Here is a 23,282-nt window from a genome sequence, read left to right as displayed (position 1 = left end):
AAAAGCAGTGAAAATTGTTTCATGCCCCTTCACTCATTTATGACATTCATTCACAGTACGTTGCTTTAATGTGGGCTCTCAATGGAACGTGCTGAAACCTCAGTGTACACACGAGATCAGTTGTGGAAGACCAGCCTTTCTTATTTACTCATCGGAACAGTACGTGAATCGGTTGGTGTGACCAATGAAACGTACACCACACATACTGCCTACTAAGTGTTAACACAAACCCGCATGCTCGTACAGAAAAACAACGATCTGTATAATTTTCCGAGGGAAAAACTAAATCATAAATAACGAAAGCTGCTGTAAAAAAGCTCGTTTCGATTTATAGTTGTCATTATTGTAAGAGAGCGCCTGTGCTCAAACAGAAGGAGTTCCCGGAAAAACCCATACATGGTCATATACGTAATCTTCCATGTGACCGTACGTCATTAAAAAAAACTGGCAGCACCATTTCCCGTAAGATGGGAGGGGCGAAAACGGCACGGTTCTTGATCACTTATTTATATTCTCGTGAACACACGGAACCACCAGTCTGGCAGAAAAACAGTATTGTATTATACATATCACAAAACATTTTTTTACATTTGTTCTGCCTCGGTCAGCAATATGAACGTTTTAAACTTTGACAACGGCTTTTAGTCTCCCCCACGTGTATCTTGTTGGATTCTACCGCTTTCCCGCAATACGGTGGATTTTTAACCTGCTTTTGAATTTCGCTTGAACTGTCAGTGATATAAGTAGGAGGAACCTTTTTGGGAAAGCAGACCCAGAAAAGCAAGCAGTGACACAGAGTTCACAGATTCAGGCAACAGTTTCCTTGGGATTACTGAAGAATCAGCGGCATACATGTACAACTACGGAAACCTGGGCAGAGGAATTGATCGGACCTTCCCAGATAACAGCTCTGGATCAGGCTCGAACTCTGCGACTCTCGCTACAAGCACCAACACAACTCAACAGCAACAGGTAAGCGTTTTTTAAAATGTTATTTATCTCCTATGCTCTTAGAATGTAAGATTTCAATACTGTTTAATTAGCATTTTACCTATTATGAATAATAAATTAGTTACAGTATCATTTGAGACATTCATCATAAACTTACCATGCTTAAAATGCTCAACACGTTATTTATTTAGATGTAAAATAGTTGTAATTCATGTCTTAAATGTCTTAACATAGCATTATTTATTTAGAATCTTAATATAACATCTAAGTATGTTTTAAATGTCTTCTCTGTGGATCCCAAAGTATATACAGGGGCCTCTGATTGAGCATTTTATATATAGCCAAAACAAGTAATAAAGTAATAACAATAAAAGATTTAATGATTCAGGTTGGTGTTTATATCTGGGTGTTTCTGCAAACACAACAACAATGGGTTTTTGAGTCATAATGAGATTTATTAAAGTCTCCTCCCTAAATATCTAATGCCACTGCCTTGGTAACTTATGATATATTGTCTGTGAATCTTGTACTTTGTAGCAGAAGTATTCTGTGGCAGGATCCAGTCAGTTTGTGCCCAGTCTCAATGCCATAACTTCAAACCAGGACCTTCAATGGATGCTTCAGCCCTCCATTCTAGGGACCCCGGGACATTCCAGGCCACTTCGACCGTCTTACCCACTGCCACCTAGAATCCCATCTATGAATCCTCAACTTTCCCATTCGCATCTGACCCGGCCAGGTGTTATTAGAGCAGCTATGGCCGTTGGCAGCACAACAAGAAGCAGAAGCGATGAACATGTAAGTCCATTTTAATAACTGTCAGTCTGTCTACGTGATGAGGCCATGATGAGTCATGACGGGAGACTGTGACAGCATGCTTTGTCACTATGTTCACCTGTCATCCCTTGTCCGTTTTTCGCCGGTGGTCTCAGCCAAAACCAAAACCAGCCATGCCTGTCATTCTAAAGATGAGGCAGTCCCAAATCAAAGTGTGCAAGACCTAGAATGTGTAATATCCTGTTGTGAGTACACGTGAACATGTTTGCTGATACATACATGGTGTGAATTATTTGGGCTTAATTAAGAGTTTGAGGTATGTATTCAGCTGTAAACGTGAGCATACGTCTTGTATGTTCATATACGTTATGATCGTATAATATACTACTTACAAGACGGCATCAACTCCTGATGAAACCCAGAGATGCTCATTCAATATTAACTCATGAAATCCTGCCTGACTCATGCATCCAAGTCTTTAGTGTACCAGGGTGAGAGTGAAATAATGAGACAGGAAATGGGATATCATGTGATTCACTGGAGTAAAATATTATGACTCATACCTGAGTCACTAGGGTGTTTGCAGGTGATTCATCAATATAAGGTCAGGAAACTGCATATGATGCCCACAAAAGAAAGAGAGCATGAAATTAATTAATGGAATATGAACGCGTTCATAACAGAATAATTACAGAGATGAAAATTGCAGCATTGCCTCAAAGTAATCGCGAATTTGAATTGAAATTAAAAATGTCATCCCCTAGATGGCAGTATTTTCACATGTTTATCAATTATAAAAACCGTGTTGACCAATTAGTTTTAATTAGACATTGGGTTTATAAATTATTTTATCATTTATATATTTCATTTTATTCATTGCTATTAACTTTTTTTTTCAAATATTATATTACAGATGCGTACAATGTCAAACTACTGCATTTATATTATATTACCAGAACCATACGATTTTTAATGTTTTTTTTAAAGAATTATTTTCTGCTCACCAAGCCTGCATTTATTTGATCCAAAATACAGCAAAAGCACTAATATTGTGAAATATTTGAATATATTTTAAAATGTAATTTATTTCTGTGATCAAAGCTACATTTTCAGCATCATTACTCCAGTGTTACATGCTTCTTCAGAAATCATTCTAATATGCTAATTTGCTTTTCAAGAATTTTTATGATTAATATCAATATTTAAAACAGTTTAGTACATTTTTTTTCAGGATTCTTTGATGTTTAGAAAGATCCAAAGATCAGCTTTTATCTAAAATAAAAAGCTTTTGTAACATTATACACTATACCATTTGAAAGCTTGGAGTCAGTATTTTTTTTTTTTTATTTTGAATTTATAGAAATTAATACTTTTATTTAGCAAGGACACTTTAAATTGATCAAAAGTGATGATAAAGACTTATAATGTTACAAAAGATTTCTTTTTCAGATAAATGCTGTTCTTCTGACAGAAACCTGAAAAAATTCTACTCTGCTGTTTTTAACAATAATAATAATAATAATAAGTGTTTTTGAGCAACAAATTAGAATATCGGAATGATTTCTGAAGGATCATGTGACTGGAGTAATGATGCTAACAATTCAGCTTTGAAATCACAGTAATAAATTACATTTTAAAATATATTCAAATAGAAAGCAGTTTTTTTTAAAAAATAAAAATATTTCAAAATTTTACTGATTTTGCTGTACTTTGGATCAAATAAATGCAGGCTTGGTGAGCAGACAAGACTTCTTTAAAAAACATTAAAAATCTTACTGTTCCAAAAACTTTTGACTGGTAGTGTATATTATATTTTATTATAATACGCTTGCTTTATTTTCTCACTCCAGCTATCACCTGAGGAAATTGAGCGACGTAGGATTAGAAGGGAACGTAACAAAATGGCTGCGGCTAAGTGCAGGAACCGACGACGCGAACTGACTGACACATTGCAAAACGTAAGTTAATTCTGCTTCATTTTACATGTTTTCTTTCAATCAAAATCTCTTCCCTTTACTTAGACCTGAATTGAACATTTAAACTCTTTTCACAGGAAACTGACCAGCTAGAGGATGAAAAATCACGTCTGCAGAAGGAGATCGCAGAGCTCCAGAAAGAAAAAGAGAAGCTTGAGTTGGTCCTTGAAGCCCACAGACCCATCTGCAAAGTCCAAGAATCGGACTCAGACTCGGACTCCACCAGTGACCTCCGAGCGCTGAGCGGAATCAAGATCGAGCCTGTGGATCCCGATCTTCCCGGACCTTCCAGAGAATCAAAGAGTTACGCCAAGCCTAGTAAACCCAAGCCTAAAATCACCATCCCACCTTCAGCTCCAGCCTCCACCGTTACCAGCGTACCTCTGGATTCAGAGTCTCTTCATACTCCTGTCCTCATCTCCACTCCATCTCTGACCCCTTTTACTGCCAGCCTGGTCTTCAGCTATCCTTCATCTTCAATGGATACCAGCTCTGCGACTTCATCCCAAGCTCTCAATCTCGCCGGGTCTCATAGCACCAGCCAGCCTTCGCATAACCCTCAGCCGTGTGGCGTCGCTCATCGCCGAAGCAGCAGCAGTGGAGACCAGTCAGATCACTCTCTCAACTCACCAACCATCCTCACACTTTAATTTCTCATCTGCTGAGCGAAAAAGTGTTTATGACTTCCAAAGTGTCCTTACTACTACATACAAGCATATATGCTTTTACCTGTGTATTCTGTTTACCTTTATTCATGGAAAATACGAATGCATTATGCGAATACAGAAGCACAAGTTAAAGGTGATGTGTATAACGTCAACATAGTAAGGGGGAGGTACTGGATCTGATGGAGCAAGTGTTCAGGAAAAGGTTTTTAGAGATACACACGTCACCTTCAAGCATGTGTAGTGCAAAATGAAAGGTCTAATCATCCTTCATATGAAATAGACTGAAATTTTTTACAGCACATATGTATATAACACTGAAAAAGAAAACTGACTGACGTTTAAGCCATAACGTTTGACTGTAGTGGCATTAATAATAGTATTATTGATTTATAGTGATTTTATTCAACTACGTATTTAGTGTATTGGTGACGGTACTGTAGCGGTTAAAAATCTGGCCTGCTAGCAAAAGGTTTAGAGGTTGCTTTGGGGGTTTGAGAGCTAGAACACAATGTAGATCTATCACCATTATGCCTTTCAGGATATTTAAAGTGTCTATTACGTTATTTATTGTTACGTTACCAGTTTTACAAACGTTAAAGTCTCGATTGAAATGTGGTTATACTGTCTTGCTATGCACAACGTAATGTCTTGTTATTATATGTGTTTAATTGTGGTTTTAAGAAATACAGCGTTATAATAACAGTGTATGCTGAATAAGCTAGTTTTAAAGAAACTGAAGGGATGCAGCCTACCTGGTTCATTATTAGACAAACAATGTCTACAACACCACAACACTGAGAATGTGCACTTCAATGACAGTTCACTGTTACACTGGTTACAAAAATTATATTTTAACTTCACACTTCAGCTGTTACTCTACAGGATGCTTTTCTCTACAAGTGCAAAGGTGTGTAATTCACAGGCCAGTAGAAGTAAATTATGTATACTTTATGCTGTACTGAGTACACTATGTTAGACTCTACTATTGCTTGACCGCATATAGATTTGTATTTATTTTTGAAAAAGATATTTTTTACTGATTTCATGTTGGTTCATTTAATAAGGAGAAATGTTGCCTGTTATTAAACATCTAATAAACAATTACTGAAAATATGTGACCCTGGACCACAAAACCAGTCATGAGTAGCACAGGTATATTTGTAGCAAAATTATCGATTGTTCTTTTATGCCAAAAATCATTAGGATATTAAGCAAAGATCATGTTCCATGAAGATATTTTATAAATTTCCTACCATAAATATATCAAAACTTTATTTTCGATTAGTAAAAGTTCATTTGGGCAACTTTAAAGGCGATTTTGATCTTTTTCGCACCCTCAGATGTCGTATCTCAGCCAAATATTGTCCTGTCCTAACAACCATACATCAATGAAAAGCTTATTTATTCAGCTTTCAGATGATGTATAAATCTCAATTTCAAAAGATTGACCCTTTTGTGGTCCAGGGTCACATATGTGCTGCTATTGGTAATACAAAACAATGATCCTGAGCTGTTTTCCTGAGCACATACTAGAGTGCCTTAAAATGGAAAATATGAACAAAGTTGAAGTTGATATATGACTGTTTGTAGCTGTAATTAGATTGCAAGGGGGCACTAAGACGTAATATGGTAATGAAGTAAATGTTACAGAATGGAAAGCGAGTCTCTCGCAGCACACGGGTACAAAGAGGGAGGAAATGAGGGGTTCAGCGCACAGTTTCCTCCTAGGATGTCCTGATGACAAAAACGCTCATTGAGTCACAAACACATTTGCCTCTGAACTGAAACCAGTTGTTTAACACGTTCCTCTAACAGTGTTGATTTTTTATTGTTGTATGAAAAATTAAAACAAATAAAGGTTCTGCTCAGGATAAACTTTTTTGTGGTCTATATGCTGTCTGTGAGAGCCATGTTTTGTATGAAAGAAATACCCGGAAAACAATTAACACGAACAGCCTCGAGGAATGAAAGTGATAAAGTGAAAGAGCAAGTAAGTTAAAAGAGGCCAAGACATTTTGAATATACAGAGATCAAATTAAATAAACATGGTGACCTTATTTTCTCCACACTGTGCCCTCTGTTTCGATCTGATTTCAAGTGAGTCACTTAGAGGACATGAGAACATATGATTGAGATAATGAAGAGGGAGTTTGTGCTGAAAGAACCGGGGAGCACATGTTTTGCTGAAAGGACCTCTGTATGCCAGCCAGAGTGAAAGTATTACTGTTCTGGCTGTGTAAACAGCATGCCAAAAATAAACCAGTGAAACATCAATAAATTAGGGCCTGAGCTTCAGCATGACTAAGACCTCATTAAGATATGACTGGGAAAGTTTCATCCATTTTATTTAGAAGTGCTTTGTGAACGGTAATATATTCTTTAACCCTGTAAAACCTGACATATGAAATGATTGTCAGAAAATTCTGTTTTTTTTTTGTTTTTTGTTTTTTTAAATATGTTCCAAGAACTTTTTGATAAGGTTCCCAGTAAGTTATGATACATTTTTCCAGAATGTTCTCTGAATAACAAATTCTGAGAACATTCCCTGTTAGCTGGGATATTGAGTATCATATTTTATACATCAAGGTTTCATGGCATATGACATACTAAGAGAATATGGGGCTCATACTCAAGGAGTTTTCTTCACAGGCCCAAACCAAACAAATATATCAGAATTGGCTCAAAGTCAGAGCTGGAAATGTCTTTAAAAAAAAATTCCCCAGAAATTTTGAATGTATCCAAATTGTAAAATATCCAATGTACACATTTCTAGTAATTGTGCAGTTAATTCTCATATTGTAGTTTTGAAATATTTGTCCTCTTCGCAAATTTGTCACTAACGAAACACATCTTTCCTTGTAAATATATATTTTTGCTATTTTATTAAAATGTTTTCAGAGGTGAATCAATAACCATTACAATTTCAACAATATTTCAAGTGTGATTTATGAGATTTGTTGTATTTTTAATTCAATTTTTCATTGTAAAAGCAAAAAGTTGATCATACTGATTTCAAACTTAAGATTCATTAGTTTGTATATACATTGAACCAAAAACTTTCATAACGTCTTAGTTGATAATTCAGAATACTGATATTTTTGACAAAACATCCCATGTGTTGGTCGTGACAGCACATTTTCGATAGTGACAGTAATGTCCTGGTAGCAACCACATTAGAATACAGAATTTTAATCCACATTCTAAAACACTAAAACTTACTAAAATACTAAAAACTACTAAAATTTGGTTTATTTCCCCCAAATAAAGTATCATATGTTCCCTTTTGTCACTATACCGAAACAATGATATGTTTCGGAAGTGACTGTTTTGGTAGTGACATTTTTAGATACTTTTGAAGCTAGCTCAAAGATGCTAATCAGAACATGGTTAGCTAGCACAGTTCTGAACAGTTGTACAAATAAAAATAAATGTTATGGAATAACTCCCAAAAAAGTTTGCTTAATTAAATGAAAATGGTGTTTGGTAGTGACATTCTTTAAAGTTACATACAGCTTTTTCATACTTTTGAGCACACTGACCTCAAAATGATGTGGCCTATCTACTCACCATGTAGCTATGAGAAAGAGGGACACAGGAATATTTTCTGATCATAAAAATGTAGAGATGTAGTAGTGACGTGAAAATGTGGGACACATTATTTTTACATAAAGTTTCATAATTTACAAAGAATAGATTAAATAAGTATTTTTTTAAACTTCAAGAAGATATTTTTAAAAACAACAATGGAATAAAATGCAAAACTTCTTTCAATATAACTTTCATAAGTTGAAATTTAGGGGTTAGGGTTCGCGACAGCCACCTCCCAATTGCAAGTACTCACTAAATGGTGAATCTAAATATATTAAGCTACTGATATTTTAAAAATGATTGTCGGTTTTGATAGATAATAAAAAGATCTTAGTAAACATCTAAGATTTTTAAATGCTTTTTAAATGTGTTTTTTGGTTGTGGGACAGCAGTTTGCACCAGTTCTGTAGTATGACCCATTTACAATTTAGTGCAGTTGTTGATATTTATATGGCCAAAAATTTTCAAATGTGTATAGCCTGTAATGTAAATTAATGAGATCTTTGTAATAACATAACAGACTACTTATATAAAATGCATATAAATCTAAGTTATCACTCTGTATCTCCCAATAATGCCTTAGTAAGATTTAAAGGTTAGTAGTCTTCATTACGCAACAAAATACAATGATAATTAAGAGATATACCAAAAAAATATTCTTCAAAAGCCATTAAACATTTCACAGCAAAAAGACACATGTACCCCGACCTGAAGGGGGATGCTTTTCAAACAAATTTCTTTGCTAGAAAAAATATATATATATATATTTTATTATTTTTTTCATGCAAAGTGGAAGTATGAGGAAAAAAAGACAAGAACAGAACATGGTGTGTCAGTCAAGTGTATTTAAAGCTATGTCACTCACAATGAGCATAGCCTTACACAAAGCAAATGCCAACCAATCAGAGAGCTGGGTCTTGTAGCTATAAAACTGCAGTCATTGAAATAATACTGATCATATATCTGGATTAAAACATGTACAACAGAACAATCCCTATGTAGGAGGGTCTTGTAGTATGCAGCAAATACAACAAAAATGACTATAATAATAACAATATCTAGCACAATAATTTTAAAACTACATGTCAATGTTTTCCCCTCCAAACATCAGTGTCAATTCAGTGTGTATTAATTAATAAAGTCTCGTTAAAGCAACAACTGAACACAAAAAGCTTTGTACAGAACAGCTGTGTAGTTAAAGTGGGGTTAATGCAAAAGAAAGTTCATTTTGGATTCAGTGCAGAGCACAGCAACGTTGTTTAGTGGAGCACACGTCACTACATCTAGTGAATTATACCGTCCAGTTCAAAATAAACGAGAAAAAACAATCTCATACTGTAGAAAAGTGGTCTAGTAACATGTGCATTTCCAGTGAATCATTCTCGGGCCTCCGTGATAATAGCCATATTACGTCACAAAAAATCCAATCTGCTTACAATCCTAGCCATTTCCTCTCCATTGCTGAAAAAGATTCAGTGCTTATTGTAAATGATCTTAAACAGATCACTACATAGTTATATGGCTCTAATCAGTAAAAATGTGAATCGCTAAAGATTCAAGATTCATTGCAGCCCTGTCATAGTGCATCGTAGGAGAAACATCAGCCCGTGAACAGATCAGTGCACAGTAAAACCTGGTACAAGTTAGCAGTATGGTTAGTTTCTCCCAATGTTGTTTAAAATGTCAACCCCAAAACTAAATTTTTTTGCCCCTATCTACAACCCCTGTAAGAGATGAGAGGAAACATTCCAGCAACACCTGGAAATCATACATTCAAATAATGCTACTAATACAATAAATAGGCCTGCTGGAAAAGCGGAAGCTTTTGAAACATGGTGGACGGCTTCTAGAAAGTTCAAGCCGGAAGGCCATCTTAAAGGGCCATTCACACCAAGAACAATAACTATAAAGATAACTATAAAAATATCTAAATTAGTGTTGCACATGCGTCTGTCGCTTTAATTCTAAAGCCTGTTACAGCAGGATTGATTCTGACTGGGTGTCAATGTTTTTATCATTCCTCAGCTGTGGACTCATAATATTTGAAATGATTTTTAGAACTATATCTTTATTGTTATCTTTATAGTTATCATTCTTGGTGCGAACGGGCCTTTAGACCGGTTTATCACATCATCTTGGTCAAAAGAGTTTTTGACTAGCTTAGACCAGGTAGAAACCAGCTGCCATGTTCCAAAAACAAAGCTACCAGCTTAAAAAGAAAGCAAATCCAAAACAATTCATTCAGGTTCATTGAAAATCTGTATGACTTTCTTCTGCAGAAGACTAAAAAAATATTTAGTCCATACCAAATATTCCTAATATATTTTGCCAGCTGAACAACTTTGACCAAGTAGTTAATATATTAATAATTTAAAAGCTAAATAATTTGGTTAATGATCAGCAAGACATGCAGGTAATAAAATATTTTGAGTTTTATTTAAAATTTGTACTTATTGTAATGTTAACATTTTTTTTTTTTAATATTTGCTAGCTTTTCATCAACTCTGCGAACCCCTTTTTGCAAAACACACGTCCACACAATTAAATTCAATGGCGTCCAATTCTGCTTTGGACACCACTTTAAGAAATGCTGGTTAAATACAACCCAGCGCTGGGTAAAATAGGGAAAAACCCAGTTGTTTTGACCCAGCAATTGGGTTTTTTTGACCTAGTGGTTGCTGGGTTTCTCTATATTTCACCCAGTGCTGGGTTGTTTTTAAGTGCACTGAATTTATTGCATGAATAAAAACAGTTAACCAGAATGGAGATTATTCAGAATTTCCCTCTTTTGTGTTCCACAGAAGAAAGGCATACAGTTTTTGAATTACACCATGGGGAGAAATGATGAACTGCTATGTGAACTATCCCTTCAAACTGGATTTCCCAGCAGGATGACTGGTTTTGAAAGAAAAGGCTGTCGCTTTAAAGCTTAAAAATAATAGTTTTGCCTGGCACCCATTAAATTCACTCAAGTGTTCAAGGTCTGCCAACTATAAAATGTTAATCACTGAAATATAGAGAAACTGTATTTATGGCATCAAAAGGCCATGCGTAAACTAGCCTACTTTTAGAAGTCCTGGTCTATTTCCACCGAAATAGCTGAGATGTCATTGTCAGAAAATGTAAACTACTTTAGTAGACATAAAAAGTCCGTCTCAGCATCGAGAGAGAAGGGTAAATATGGCTCTGCTCCTCTCCTTCAGTCATCTGGTGAACACACCAAGTGCAGCTGGTCCGGACTGCCAACGCTCCCGGTGCTGGAGCTCCCGTCACCAACGTCCCGGGCCACCATGCACGGGATGTTGAGATCCGTGGAGCCGCCCGGGCTGGAATCGCTCCTGCTCACGCACTCTTCCTCGAGCACCAGACAAAGTTCCTTCAGATCCAGATTCTCCTTCACCAGACCGTCCTGCATCCTCTCCAGGTCGGCGAGCTTCTTGAGGTATCCGCCGAGGTCCTCGCGCATCACTTTAGCAGCGTGATGGCCGAATAGTTGCCACTCACGGGCGAGTTTCTTCACCTTCAGACGGTCGTCGTCCAGAAAGCAGCATAAATCCCGAAGCTCCTGGTTCTCCTCTTGCAGCCTCTGGTTGATGACTTTGAGTTCCCTGATTTCAAGCAGATGTCCCTGCAGTTGTTTATTGACCTCCTTGATTAATCGACCGCGCTGTATGAGAGCGGACATCTTTTCCGATTCTTCCTTGCGGAGTCGACTCACCAGCTCTTCCTTGGAACAAGCCAGCAAGTCTTCATCAGACATCTTTGACAGCTCCCGGTTCAGTATTTCACTGTCGCTCCCCATATTGTACACAAATTCACTGTCAATTGTTATTACAGCGGTTAAACCATAAAATAACTCTTAGGAGGCACATGAGATGTCTGTCACTGTAAATGGATCTCCACATTCCTCATCCAGGCACGAAGAAAAAGCTCCATTTCCTCTTTATAACCTATAATAAGGGGGGGAAAACACAATTCCTATATGCAAACGGGATTTTTTGGCTATGTTGAACGATTGAAACAACAAACACATCCCGAATGTAACACACTAAGCAGGCCTACCTCTCTCCTCAGTGCTTTAAATCGTAATTGGCAGCATTAATTTCTCCGTATTCGGCTTCTGTGAAGCACTGAAACACAATTGCGTTTGTTCCTGCTTCTCGGGATGGGATGAGAGGTCAACACGGAGGTTTAAAATAATCCCTGTGGAGCATCTCTTCTCTTCTGTATTATCAGGGATCACAATGTCCGTCCGCATCCGTCTCTCTCCGCCCTAAAGCTTTTCCAGTGCACACGGAGCTATTTAGTGTCTACATAGGCAAAAAGCGTTCGCCTGAAACGCGGTGTAAATGTGACAAATAAATAAATAAGAGTCGAAATGTAGGACAGGCTGGTTATACTAGTGGTGCATGCGATTGGTCGGTTTTACAAAGGAGCAATGTCGGATAATCCGAATCAACGACGCTGAAATGTATGTTGGACGCCTGCGGGGTTACTTCGTGAAGATTCCTGAGGAATTCGTTGAGATGTTCCTTGAGATTACAGTGTTTCCTTTGGCGATGGTGGTGGTTGGGGAGGCAGTGATGTCTTCCCCCATCTCCTGCTCTCCTCCCCCTCCCTTCTTCACCTCCTCCCCTCTTCCCTTACCGTAAAAATCTGTACAGTATCCTGGATAGTGAGTAAATTCCCCTCTCACAGCTGTTTCTAATGTCTAAAGCCTCAGCATAAGACGCTGAAAAGGATATTAACACACGTTCATGCTAAAATATCTCTAGATAAGGTCTTCCCACTGCTGGGATGGGACTGCATACACACGGGACACACATAAAACTAACGGAAAGGGTGACAAAAGCTTTTTCTCTGCTTTAAGCCATGGTATTTAGCCACATCCTTCCGCCCTGCTCTCCAGCACAATTGCTAGCACGAGGACATAACAATATGGGGTGTTAACCAGGGCCAGGGGTGAGAGGGGGGTTGCTGGAGGGAGAATGAAAACAGGCCACAGTTTCGGATAAATGAGAGGGAGGGGTGAACAACGGCATGCAACACAATAGGGGAGAGGTGCAGAATAATAAGGCAGTGGTGAAAATGTACTTGTGTCCTTTGGTGGATTCAGTGAGGGTTAATTCCAACTGAGGTATGTTGGATAAGCTGCTGCAGGGGATTGAACATTTAACATTACTGCAATTAAATATCTTAATAATCGGGTCATGGTAATATACACTGACTAAAATTATAAACGCAACACTTTTGTTTTTGCCCCCATTTTTCATGACTTGAACTCAAAGATCTAAGACTTTTTCTATGCACACAGAAGGTCTAATTCTCTCAAATATTGTTCACAAATCTGTCTAAATCTGTGTTAGTGAGCACTTCTCCCTTGCCGAGATAATCCATCCACCTCACAGGTGTGGCAGATTGGACAGCATGATTATTGCACAGGTGTGCCATAGCCTGGCCACAATAAAAGGCCACTCTAAAATGTGCAGTTTTACTGTATTGGAGGGGTCCGGGGGGCCGCATACTATTTATGACGTGCTCACACAAAGTTCAAATGATTTGCAACGGTCGCTTTGTCGCGTCCAGTGTAGACAGACTTTAGCTGTTGTGGCACGGTGCGGTGTGATGTGACGGGACAACTGTTGCATCCAGTGTAGACGCGGTGTTAGATCTTTGTGTTCAGCTCATGAAAAATGGGGGCAAAAACAAAGGTGTTGCCTTTACAATCTTGGTCAGTGTAGTTAAACATGAATGAACAAATTGTAAATTCAGAGTGTGTCTGTTAGAATTTAAGGAATGTAAGAAATTATTTGAAAACACACCAGATAGACGATTGAGTCTTTTAAAAATCTTCTTTGCTTTTACTATTTTTTAATATCTCCCCACTCTATAGTTTAACGTTCTGGATGATGTTTGAAGTTTTGTATTGTTAACACTTCTCATGTTATTGCCTCCTTATGATTAATTGCTTGTTGTGTTCCTCATTTGTAATCACTTGGATAAAACTGTCTGCTAACTGAATAAATCTAAATATAATATTTTTCAAGATTTGGGGCCAGCAGAAGACCTCTCGAACAAACAAATCTGATGCATAATATCTAAAAATAAAAATAATATGCTTGGGGTAAGTCCAATCAGGATTTTTAAAAAATGCACTGTTTTAAAAAAGTCTCCTCCGCTCACTGAGCCTGCATTTATTTGATCCAAGGTACAGCAAAAACAGTATTTTTTTTTTTAATAAATTAAATATACATTTAAATATATTTAAAAATGTAATTTATTCCTGTGATTTTCAGCATCATTACTCCAGTCTTCAGTGTCACATGATCCTTCAGAAATAATTCTACTATGCTGATTTGAACATTTTTATTATTATTATTATGAATATTTAAAACAGTTAAGTACATTTTTCAGGATTCTTTGATGAATAGAAAAATCCAAAAATCAACATTTATCTGAAATATATATATTTTTTAAACATTATTCACTACACCATTCAAAAGCTTGGAGTCAGTTTTTTTTGGTAAAGAAATTATAGAAATTAATACTTTTATTTAGCAAGGATGCTTTAAATTGATCAAAAGTGATGATAAAGACATTTATAATGTTTCAAAAGATTTCTATTTTAGATAAATGCTGTTCTTCTGAACTTTCTATTAACATAATAATAATAATAACAATAATAAATGTTTTTTGAACAGCAAATCAGAATGATTTCTGAAGGATTGTGTGACTGGAGTAATGATACTAAAAAATCAATGATGCAAATGAGTAATGATGCTAAAAATATTCCAGGAATAAATAACATTTTAAAAAATATTCAAATAGAAAAGATGTTTTAAATAGTAAAAATTATTTCAAACTTTTTACCATTTTTGCTGTACTTTGGTTCAAATAAATCCAGGCTTGGTGAGCAGAAGAGACATCTTTCAAAAACATTAAAAATCTTACTGTCCAAAAACTTTTTACTGGTAATGTACATAGTAGCATGTCTGGTTGTAATGGTAACCTCCAAAATAAGTTGCAAAATGTAATTGTATGTATGTATTAAAAATCCTACATTCTATCATCTTATAAAATCTTATTTTCCTGCACATTATCAACGTACAACTCTTAAATAAATAAATAAAGTGATTTTAAAGTGGTTAGCTTAGTTAATTTGACACTTCCCACCCAGATCCTTTTGTATCATGACTTACAGTATGCTAGGGCAGGGACGTTTCCTCCTAGTAAATGGCTCAAGGACACAGGACTAATAGGGCAGGATTGTGATGTCATTAACGTCTCAGTTTCTAGGTTAACTCTACCTGGAATTAAACATGTGACAAGCTCCTCTCACGAAGAGGCTACAGCTATCACCATAATAATGGATTCTTTTATAAATGCACTCCATTTGTAATTGGAACACAATCAAACTTTATTAACAGTCATTTAACACTAACATCTATACTCTCTTTTTACAGCTGGCCTAACTATTCATGCTATATCAAAGCCACAAACAGCACTACTTAACTAGGCCTATAAGACATAGGTTTAGTTGATAAAGGGCTCAGTAGTCAACTATTAGGTTAATTAAGATAAAGTAAAATAATATAAATGAAAACGTTATAATGTATATCGTTATATAGTTATATTCTACTAAATACGATAGAGAAAATATCACAGTATTCTTAAAAAATATTAGTGGGATTTATTTAAAAAGCAATAGTGCTGTTTCATGCCAATGGCATGGCGAAACATTCATTAAACTGTCGTTAAAATACAGTCGTGATGATGTGATGATACCCGAACACGCCATACCAGAAACTACAGTAGCATACAAGCCACGTGAAAGTGACGTCATATGAATGCGGCGCACACCCGGAAGTAGTCACAACAGTGTGCTGCTGTTGCTATGGATGTAGATTAGTAGCTAGATATGACATTTGGGATTTGGTAAATATTAACGCGATGGTTGCCACTTACCCGTGTATGATCAACTCGTGGTATTTATCTTTAAACAGTGTGCAAGCTTGCCTATGAGATAAGTTTATGTTTTCGACGAGTGAAAGTTGAAAGGAACTAGACACACCAAAACAAGAGCTAATGTTGTGACATCTGAATGTGATTAAAAACCAGCTGTCGCGTTAATACGCTTGTGTCTGGTAAGTCTGTTCAGGATTTTTTGAAAATACGTAATGTAGCATGTCTGTGGTGTGCTTAATTGTGTTATGAATTAGTTAAATAGCTAATGATTAATCAATGGCCGTCACTTAAGTTCTGACTAAGAAATCGCTGGTGAGAGTGAGACTCAATATGTAACTTTGGATGTTACAATCATCTGTTTAGTATGATGATCTTAACTATTAACTAACCATGACCATGTGACCTTGCACAGTTTCTATAGTGCCGATGTCAAGATGTCTGTGGAACTGGATGTATTTGTTGGAAACACCACTATTATGGACAAAGAGGTGTATCAACTGTGGCTGAATGGATATACAGGTAGAGTATCATCCATTGTAATATCTGTTTATCAAGTTAAATATATATTAAAGGAAAAGTCCACTTCCATAACAAAGATTTACATATAATGTACTCACCCCCTTGTCTTCCAAGATGTTCATGTCTTTCTTTCTTCAGTCGTAAAGAAATTATGTTTTTTGAGGAAAACATTTCAGCATTTTTCTCCATATAATGGACTGATATGGTGCCCCGATTTTGAACTTCCAAAATGCAGTTTAAATGCGGCTTCAGACTATCCCAAATGCAGTTGTAAATGATCCCAGCTGAGGAAGAGCTGGGTCTTATCTAGCGAAACGATCGGTTGTTTTCATTTAAAAAGTACAATTTAAATACTTTTTAATCTCAAATGCTGGTCTTGTCTTTCTCTCCCTGAACTCTGTGTATTCTGTCTCAAGACAGTTAGGGTATGTCGAAAAAATTAAATCAAATTTTCTCCCTCAACTTCAAAAATCATTTCAAAATCATCCTACATTGCTGCAGAAGTACCGACCCAGTCTTTGCAAAGTGAACATGCAAAGAACATCAAACACCCTTAAGAAAAAAAGTAAAACAGCGATATAGGTCGATTTTGAAGTTGAGGGAGAACATGAGATGGGAGTTTTTCAACATACCATAACTGTCATGAACCGGAAAAAAAAGTCCAGGCAGAATAAGACAAGAAGAGCATTTGACATTAAAAAGTATATAAATTGTATTATTCTTATGAAAATAACCGATTGTTATGCTAGATAGTTCCCTTCCATATAAACTGCATTTTGGAAGTTCAAAATTGGGGCACCATAGCAGTCCATTATATGGAGAAAAATGCTGAAATGTTTTCCTCAAAAAACATAATTTCTTTACGACTGAAGAAAGAAAGAGATGAACATCTTGGATGACAAGGGGGTGAGTACATTATATGTGAATCTTTGTTTTGGAAGTGGATTTTAATCAATGTGGTTGACCTCATAGTGAATGATGCAGTGAAGGTGCGGATAGATGGAGGTGTGATGGAGGAGTGCGAGGCGAGTGCAGAAGTGCTGCTCAGTGACACCATGGACCAGTACAGAACTTTCCAGATGTGTGAGAGACTTTTGCACCATCCGGCTAAACTAGCCAATCAGCTACTATTTCAGATACCACCAGACAGACAAGCCATGCTCATTGAAAGGTATGCACTGGTTTGTGTCTTGCCAGCTTATTTGGTTTTATTTGTGACCCTGGACCACAAAACCAGTTGTAGGTAGCAGAGGTATATTTGTAACAATAGCCAACAATACATTGTATGAGTCAATATAATCGATTTTTCTTATATGCCAAAAATCATTAGGATATTAAGTAAAGATCATGTTCCATGAAGATATTTTGTAAATTTCCTACTTTAAATATATCAAAACTTAATTTCTGATTAGTAATATGCATTGCTAAGTACTTCATTTGGACAACTTTAAAGGCGATTTTCTAAATTTTTTTTTGCACCCTCAGATTCCAGATTTTTAAGTAGTTGTATCTCAGCCATATATTGTCCTATCCTAACAAACATACATCAATGAAAAGCTTATTTATTCAGCTTGCATGTATGAATTTTAATAAAAAAAAGACCCTTATGACCGTTTTTGTGGTCCAGGGTCACATTTGGTTATTATTCAGTTTAAAACATTCATTTGCATTTTTCTTTCTAGGTATTATGCTTTTGATGATTCGTTTGTTCGAGAGGTCCTGGGAAAGAAGCTCTCCAAAGGAACAAAAAAAGACCTTGATGATGTTAGTACAAAGACAGGCATTACACTGAAGAGCTGCAGAAGACAGGTGGGCTGAAGGACTGCATTTAAGGGTGTGTTTACACTTGAAGTTTGGTTCTCTTGATTCGGATCAAAAAAGACAATTCTACATTTAGTGTTTTTTTCCAACTTAGCAAACATTCAATACAATGCTGTGTGCTGGGATGCATGCACTTGTTGTATGCATAAATGTGGGGGTATTTTGACCCTCTGAGAACTTACAAAGGTTTCTAAAATGTGTAAAGGAGTCAAAATAGCTCCAGGAATTCCTCTGGTGCAAGGAGACAGATGGAGACAGTCTGTACACACTAACGGCATCAATGTTCGGTTAGCAGCATTCATACTTATTCAAATGAACCGCACTAACAGAGCAACCTCACCGGTGTTTGTTTTATTCAGACCAAACCTGCCAAGTATAAACACACCCTAAGAAAATAAACTTTTCATTGGTAGCCAAGATTTATGCTTGGATACTTTTCCAAGACCTTTTGGAAATTAAATGGTTATATCCATCTCCTTAAATATAGTTTGACAACTTCAAGCGAGTGTTCAAAGTGGTGGAAGAACTCAAGGGCCCCCTGGTGGAAAACATACGGCAACACTTTCTACTACCTGATCAATTAGCCAGGTGAGAAGGTCTTTTTCTGACAAGTTTCTTTTTTCTAAACCTTTTTAATTAAAAGGACTGTCATTAATTACTCACCCTCATGTCGTTCCAAACCTGTAAGACCCTTGTTCATCTTCGGAACACATGATGAAATTCGAGAGCTATCTGACTCTGCATAGACAGCAAGGACATTGTTAAAACAGCATGCGCTTGCATTCTTCTGCTCATAAACAAGTTGTAAACAAGCGTGTTCTACGTCAGCAGCATCACACGCATGCATCATGGTGCTCTCGATAATGGTGGCGGACTGTCCTGGCAGAGAAAGAAATCATTGAATAAAATCTTTATTTTTGTTTTCTTTGCACACAGAACATATTGTTGTAGCTTCATAAAAGTAAGGTTAAACCGCTGATGTCACATGAACTATTTTAACAATGTCCTTACTATGTTTTTGGGCTTTGAATGTCTCAGTTGCGTTGCTGTCAGTGCAGGGTAAGAAAGCTCTCTGATTTCATCAAAAATATCTTAATTTGTGTTCCGAAGATGGACAATGGTCTTTTGGGTTTGGAACAACATGAGGGTGAGTAATTAATAATCAAATTTTCATTTTTGGGTGAACTATCCCTTTAATGCAGAATGCTGGTAGAATTGAGCTCAGAAAATGAGGACAAAAAGAAGAACAAAAAAAGAGAGCAGTCAAAGCATAATTAGGAATGATTATTATATTATGCACATCCATTCTGCTAATATATTCATTAAAATTGTGAGAATGCAAGTTCCCATGAACAGTTGCTTCAGTGTTGATTTGGTGCGTTTTCACCTTCTCTTGCTAACCGATCCTGCCAATTCCTCCTCCAGAGACTATGCTGCAATAGTGTTCTTTGCCAATAATCGTTTTGAGACGGGCAAGAAAAAGTTGCAGTATCTAACCTTCCAGGACTTTGCCTTCTGTGCTGGGCAGCTAATCAACAACTGGACTGTAGGAGCTGTGGGTAAGACCAGTTACAGAGCTCTTACACAGCCATCTGCAATACTTGATTGGTTAATCGGGCATTAAATGGTCAAATATGTTTGACTGTATGACCGTTGTTTGGCTTACATTTGGATTGCTTAATTATGTTTCTTGTACCACTCTGGTCAACTATTTTATTATCACAGAAATGTTACACTACCAGTCAAAAGTTTTAATGTTTTTTTAAAGAAATCTCTTCTGTTTACCAAGCCTGCATTTATTTGATCCAAAGTACAGCAAAAACAGTAAATATTTGTACTATTTAAACTAACTGTTTTCTATTTGAATACATTTTAAAATGTAATTTATTCTTGTGATTTCAAAGCTGAATTTTTAAGCGTCATTACTCCAGTCACACGATCCTTCAGAAGTTGTTTTAAAATATATTCAAATAGAAAACAGTTATTTTAAATAGTAAAAATATTTCAAAATTTTACTGTTTTTGCTGTTCTTTGGATCAAATAAATGCAGGCTTGGTGAGCAGAAGAGACTTCTTTAAAAAAAACATTAGAAATCTTACTGTTCAAAAACTGGTAGTATATATGTAATATTGCTATTATATATAATATTTGTTATTATAATACTGTATAAAATGTATAATAATCATTATGGTAATATGTGACCCTGGACCGCAAAACCAGTCATAAGGGTCAAGTTTTGGAAAATAAGCTTTCTATTGATGTATGGTTTGTTAGGATAGGACAATATTTGGCCGAGATACAACAGTTTGAAAATCTGAAATCTGAGGGTGCAAAAAAATCGAAATATTGAGAAAATCGCCTTTAAAGATGTCCAAATGAAGTTCTTAGCAATGCGTATAACTAATCAAAAATTAAGTTAAGTTTTGATACATTTACGGTAGGAAATTTACAAAATATTGATAAAAATAATTTTGACCCGTATAATATATTTTTGGTTACTGCTACAAATATACCTGTGCTACTTAAAAATGATATACCAATTTATCTGTCTGTCCATCTATCGATCTATCGAAGTAGGTACATATTAAGTGAAATAATGTACAGTCATATAAAGTCAGTTATAATAATCATAATGGTAATAAATTAATAATTATGTACAGTTTATTTGTTTAAGTACCTATACTGTATATTAAGTGCGATAGTATACAGTCAACTGGTTAAATACTTTTAACAACAATATTTATAATATGTCTGTGTTATTATAATGCACAAAATGATAATCATATTAATAATATATTAATAATAATTATATCAGTTTATTTGTAAAGGAGCCATAGATTAAGTGATACACTTATATACACTTACAGTATTAAGTGAGAATTATTTTGACATCTGCATGTTCGTGAGCATCCAATCTAAGGTTATTAATGGATACTGTTAGACTGACCAATTGTGTAGTTAGAAAAATACTGACACAGAAGTAGAGATCTCCTTTTATGTCTTTGTCTGTACACTCATAATCCACCATTTCTCTCCCTTAGACAACATGATGGAGGACATGGATGTAGATCTGGATAAGGAATTCCTCCAAGACCTCAAAGACCTCAAAATTCTAATCACAGACAAGGATCTCTTAGACCAACACAAAAGGTGTGTGTGAGCGAGTGACTTGGACAGGAACAAGAGAGATACGGGCTGTTGTAAATGTTCAAATGTTACATGGTTACTCCCTCTGTCTCAGCCATCTGAATAATGAAACCTCTCATCCCCTCAGTTTAGTGTGCACTGCTCTGCGGGGTAAAACCAATGTCTTCAACGAGATGGAAGCCAATTTTAAGGTAAGAGGGTTTATGTTCTTATTAAATAAATGTTTTTCTACATGATTCTTAATTTCAAAATATCTCCTGCTGTAGAATCTCTCAAGAGGCCTTGTAAATATCGCTGCCAAATTAATCAACGCAAAAGATGTTCGTGATTTCTTCATTGACCTTGTTGAAAAGGTACTTTTTAACTTTAATAAAAATTATAATCAGAGCTGAAGTGCAAAAAAAGCAGTAATTCCTTATTCTCTTCACAGTTTATTGAACCCTGTCGATCAGACAAATGGACATCAATAGATGTGAACCTCTACCTTACTCATTATACAAACTCGGCACATATCCTTGACACCTTCAAGTAAGTCTTACTATATAGTTGCTACATATGGAGGTCTTTGTTCAGTAGAAATTCTCTTTGCAACCAGTTGAGGTCACTGTATCATATGCACATTGCTTTATCTGTAGTCACCTTTGTTTCCTGTCTAGTCATTTATGTGGTTTGACCAATGTGGAATGTGGTTTTCTGTTTATACAAACCAAATCACGACACACCAAATCATTTGGAAAATATGTATTTATCCCAAGCTACACTGTTTTAAATTTGAACTGTACAATGTCATTTATTTCTGTGGCAGTCCAGTTGTTAAAGCTGAATTTTCAGCATCGTTACTCCAGTTTAAAATGTCACATGATCTTTCAGAAATCGTTCTAATATGCCGCTTTGGTGCTTAATAAACATTTCTTTTTATTAATATGTTTCAGTGTTGAAAACAGTTGTGCTGCTTAATATTTTTGAGGAAACCATGTAACATTTTTTTTAGGGTTCCATACTAGAAAATTCAAAAGAACAGCATTTATTTATTTGTAGAAGTGTTCGCTTTTAATGCATTCTTGCTGAATAAAAGTATTTCTTTAAAAAATTCAGTGCTAGTGTATATAAAGAGAATTTCACATCAAAGTATTAAAGTAAACATTTTAAATGTCCATGTATTTACAGAGCAAGCACTTACAAGACCAAGCTGAATAAAAGTGTATTTTATGGCACATTTTTAAATCTGTCTCCCTCTTTTTTTCCTCAGGCACCATGCTGTCTGGACCAGATACATGGGAGTTATCAAAAGCTGCATTCTTAGAATGTACCACGACTGAAGAAGAATCTCCATTCACACCTTTTCTTTCCCCTTCATGATAACTCATCTGCATGCAATTGTGCATCTGATGAATATTTGGCCTGATGTTTAATTTCTCCCTGTTTTTATCATCTGCTTTCCCAAATATGTCCCCCTGCCAGCTGTCCATCTCTTCACCTCCCTCTCCCTTTATCCCTGCTTTATTCTTTCACCCGTTGGCCTCCAGAACTGTATGACTTGTAAATAAACACAGCATGATTTCCACAGACACTGTCTGCATTGTGTTTTCATTAACTGTGCTTTGCGGGTTTTCCCTTTTAGCAAACCTACTGAGAAAAAAAGGTAATGGTAGAGGTTCAGAACAATTATGCACTTATCATACTTGTTTTGACTGACATAATTTGGGGGTCTCAATGAGAAATAACATGCTAACAGGAGTCTAAAGGATGTTGTGGTGTACGTGTGAGTCTACATGTGGCCCGTATACTCCTGACTGGGGTGAGTGGGTGCATGATGGGCGTGAGGTCTGTGTGTGGGCCCACTGGGGGCCGGGAAAGCAGTAGGGGGCCA

The 23,282-nt window shown here is 36.2% G+C and overlaps 3 protein-coding genes across 3 annotated transcripts; 2 read left to right on the top strand and 1 right to left on the bottom strand.

Annotated features, from left to right (window-relative positions):
• The first annotated feature begins 497 nt into the window (after window positions 1-497).
• fosl1a (FOS like 1, AP-1 transcription factor subunit a) lies at window positions 498-5,485 on the top strand. Its single transcript, XM_051127495.1, has 4 exons — window positions 498-972; window positions 1,489-1,749; window positions 3,579-3,686; window positions 3,782-5,485. The coding sequence occupies exons 1-4, from the start codon at window positions 853-855 to the stop codon at window positions 4,352-4,354; spliced, it is 1,062 nt and encodes a 353-aa protein (XP_050983452.1). The 5' UTR covers window positions 498-852; the 3' UTR covers window positions 4,355-5,485.
• Window positions 5,486-8,785: 3,300 nt separating this feature from the next.
• ccdc85b (coiled-coil domain containing 85B) lies at window positions 8,786-12,798 on the bottom strand. Its single transcript, XM_051127504.1, has 2 exons — window positions 12,023-12,798; window positions 8,786-11,910 (listed from the first exon to the last, which is right to left on the bottom strand). Exon 2 carries the CDS (start codon window positions 11,760-11,762, stop codon window positions 11,160-11,162), a length of 603 nt encoding a protein of 200 aa, XP_050983461.1. The 5' UTR covers window positions 11,763-11,910; window positions 12,023-12,798; the 3' UTR covers window positions 8,786-11,159.
• Window positions 12,799-15,819: 3,021 nt separating this feature from the next.
• On the top strand, window positions 15,820-22,980 carry fibpa (fibroblast growth factor (acidic) intracellular binding protein a). The gene is made up of 11 exons (XM_051127494.1): window positions 15,820-16,104; window positions 16,338-16,444; window positions 17,417-17,615; window positions 18,127-18,253; window positions 18,753-18,853; window positions 19,691-19,824; window positions 21,307-21,415; window positions 21,540-21,603; window positions 21,679-21,765; window positions 21,843-21,940; window positions 22,662-22,980. Exons 2-11 carry the CDS (start codon window positions 16,360-16,362, stop codon window positions 22,729-22,731), a joined length of 1,074 nt encoding a protein of 357 aa, XP_050983451.1. The 5' UTR covers window positions 15,820-16,104; window positions 16,338-16,359; the 3' UTR covers window positions 22,732-22,980.
• The last annotated feature ends 302 nt before the right edge of the window (window positions 22,981-23,282 follow it).

Source organism: Labeo rohita, chromosome 14, assembly GCF_022985175.1.
Source record: "Labeo rohita strain BAU-BD-2019 chromosome 14, IGBB_LRoh.1.0, whole genome shotgun sequence".
In the NCBI taxonomy this organism is placed as follows: domain Eukaryota; kingdom Metazoa; phylum Chordata; class Actinopteri; order Cypriniformes; family Cyprinidae; genus Labeo; species Labeo rohita.
The sequence above is the reverse complement of the archived record's forward strand: the minus strand, read 5'-3'. Positions and strand labels throughout refer to the sequence as shown.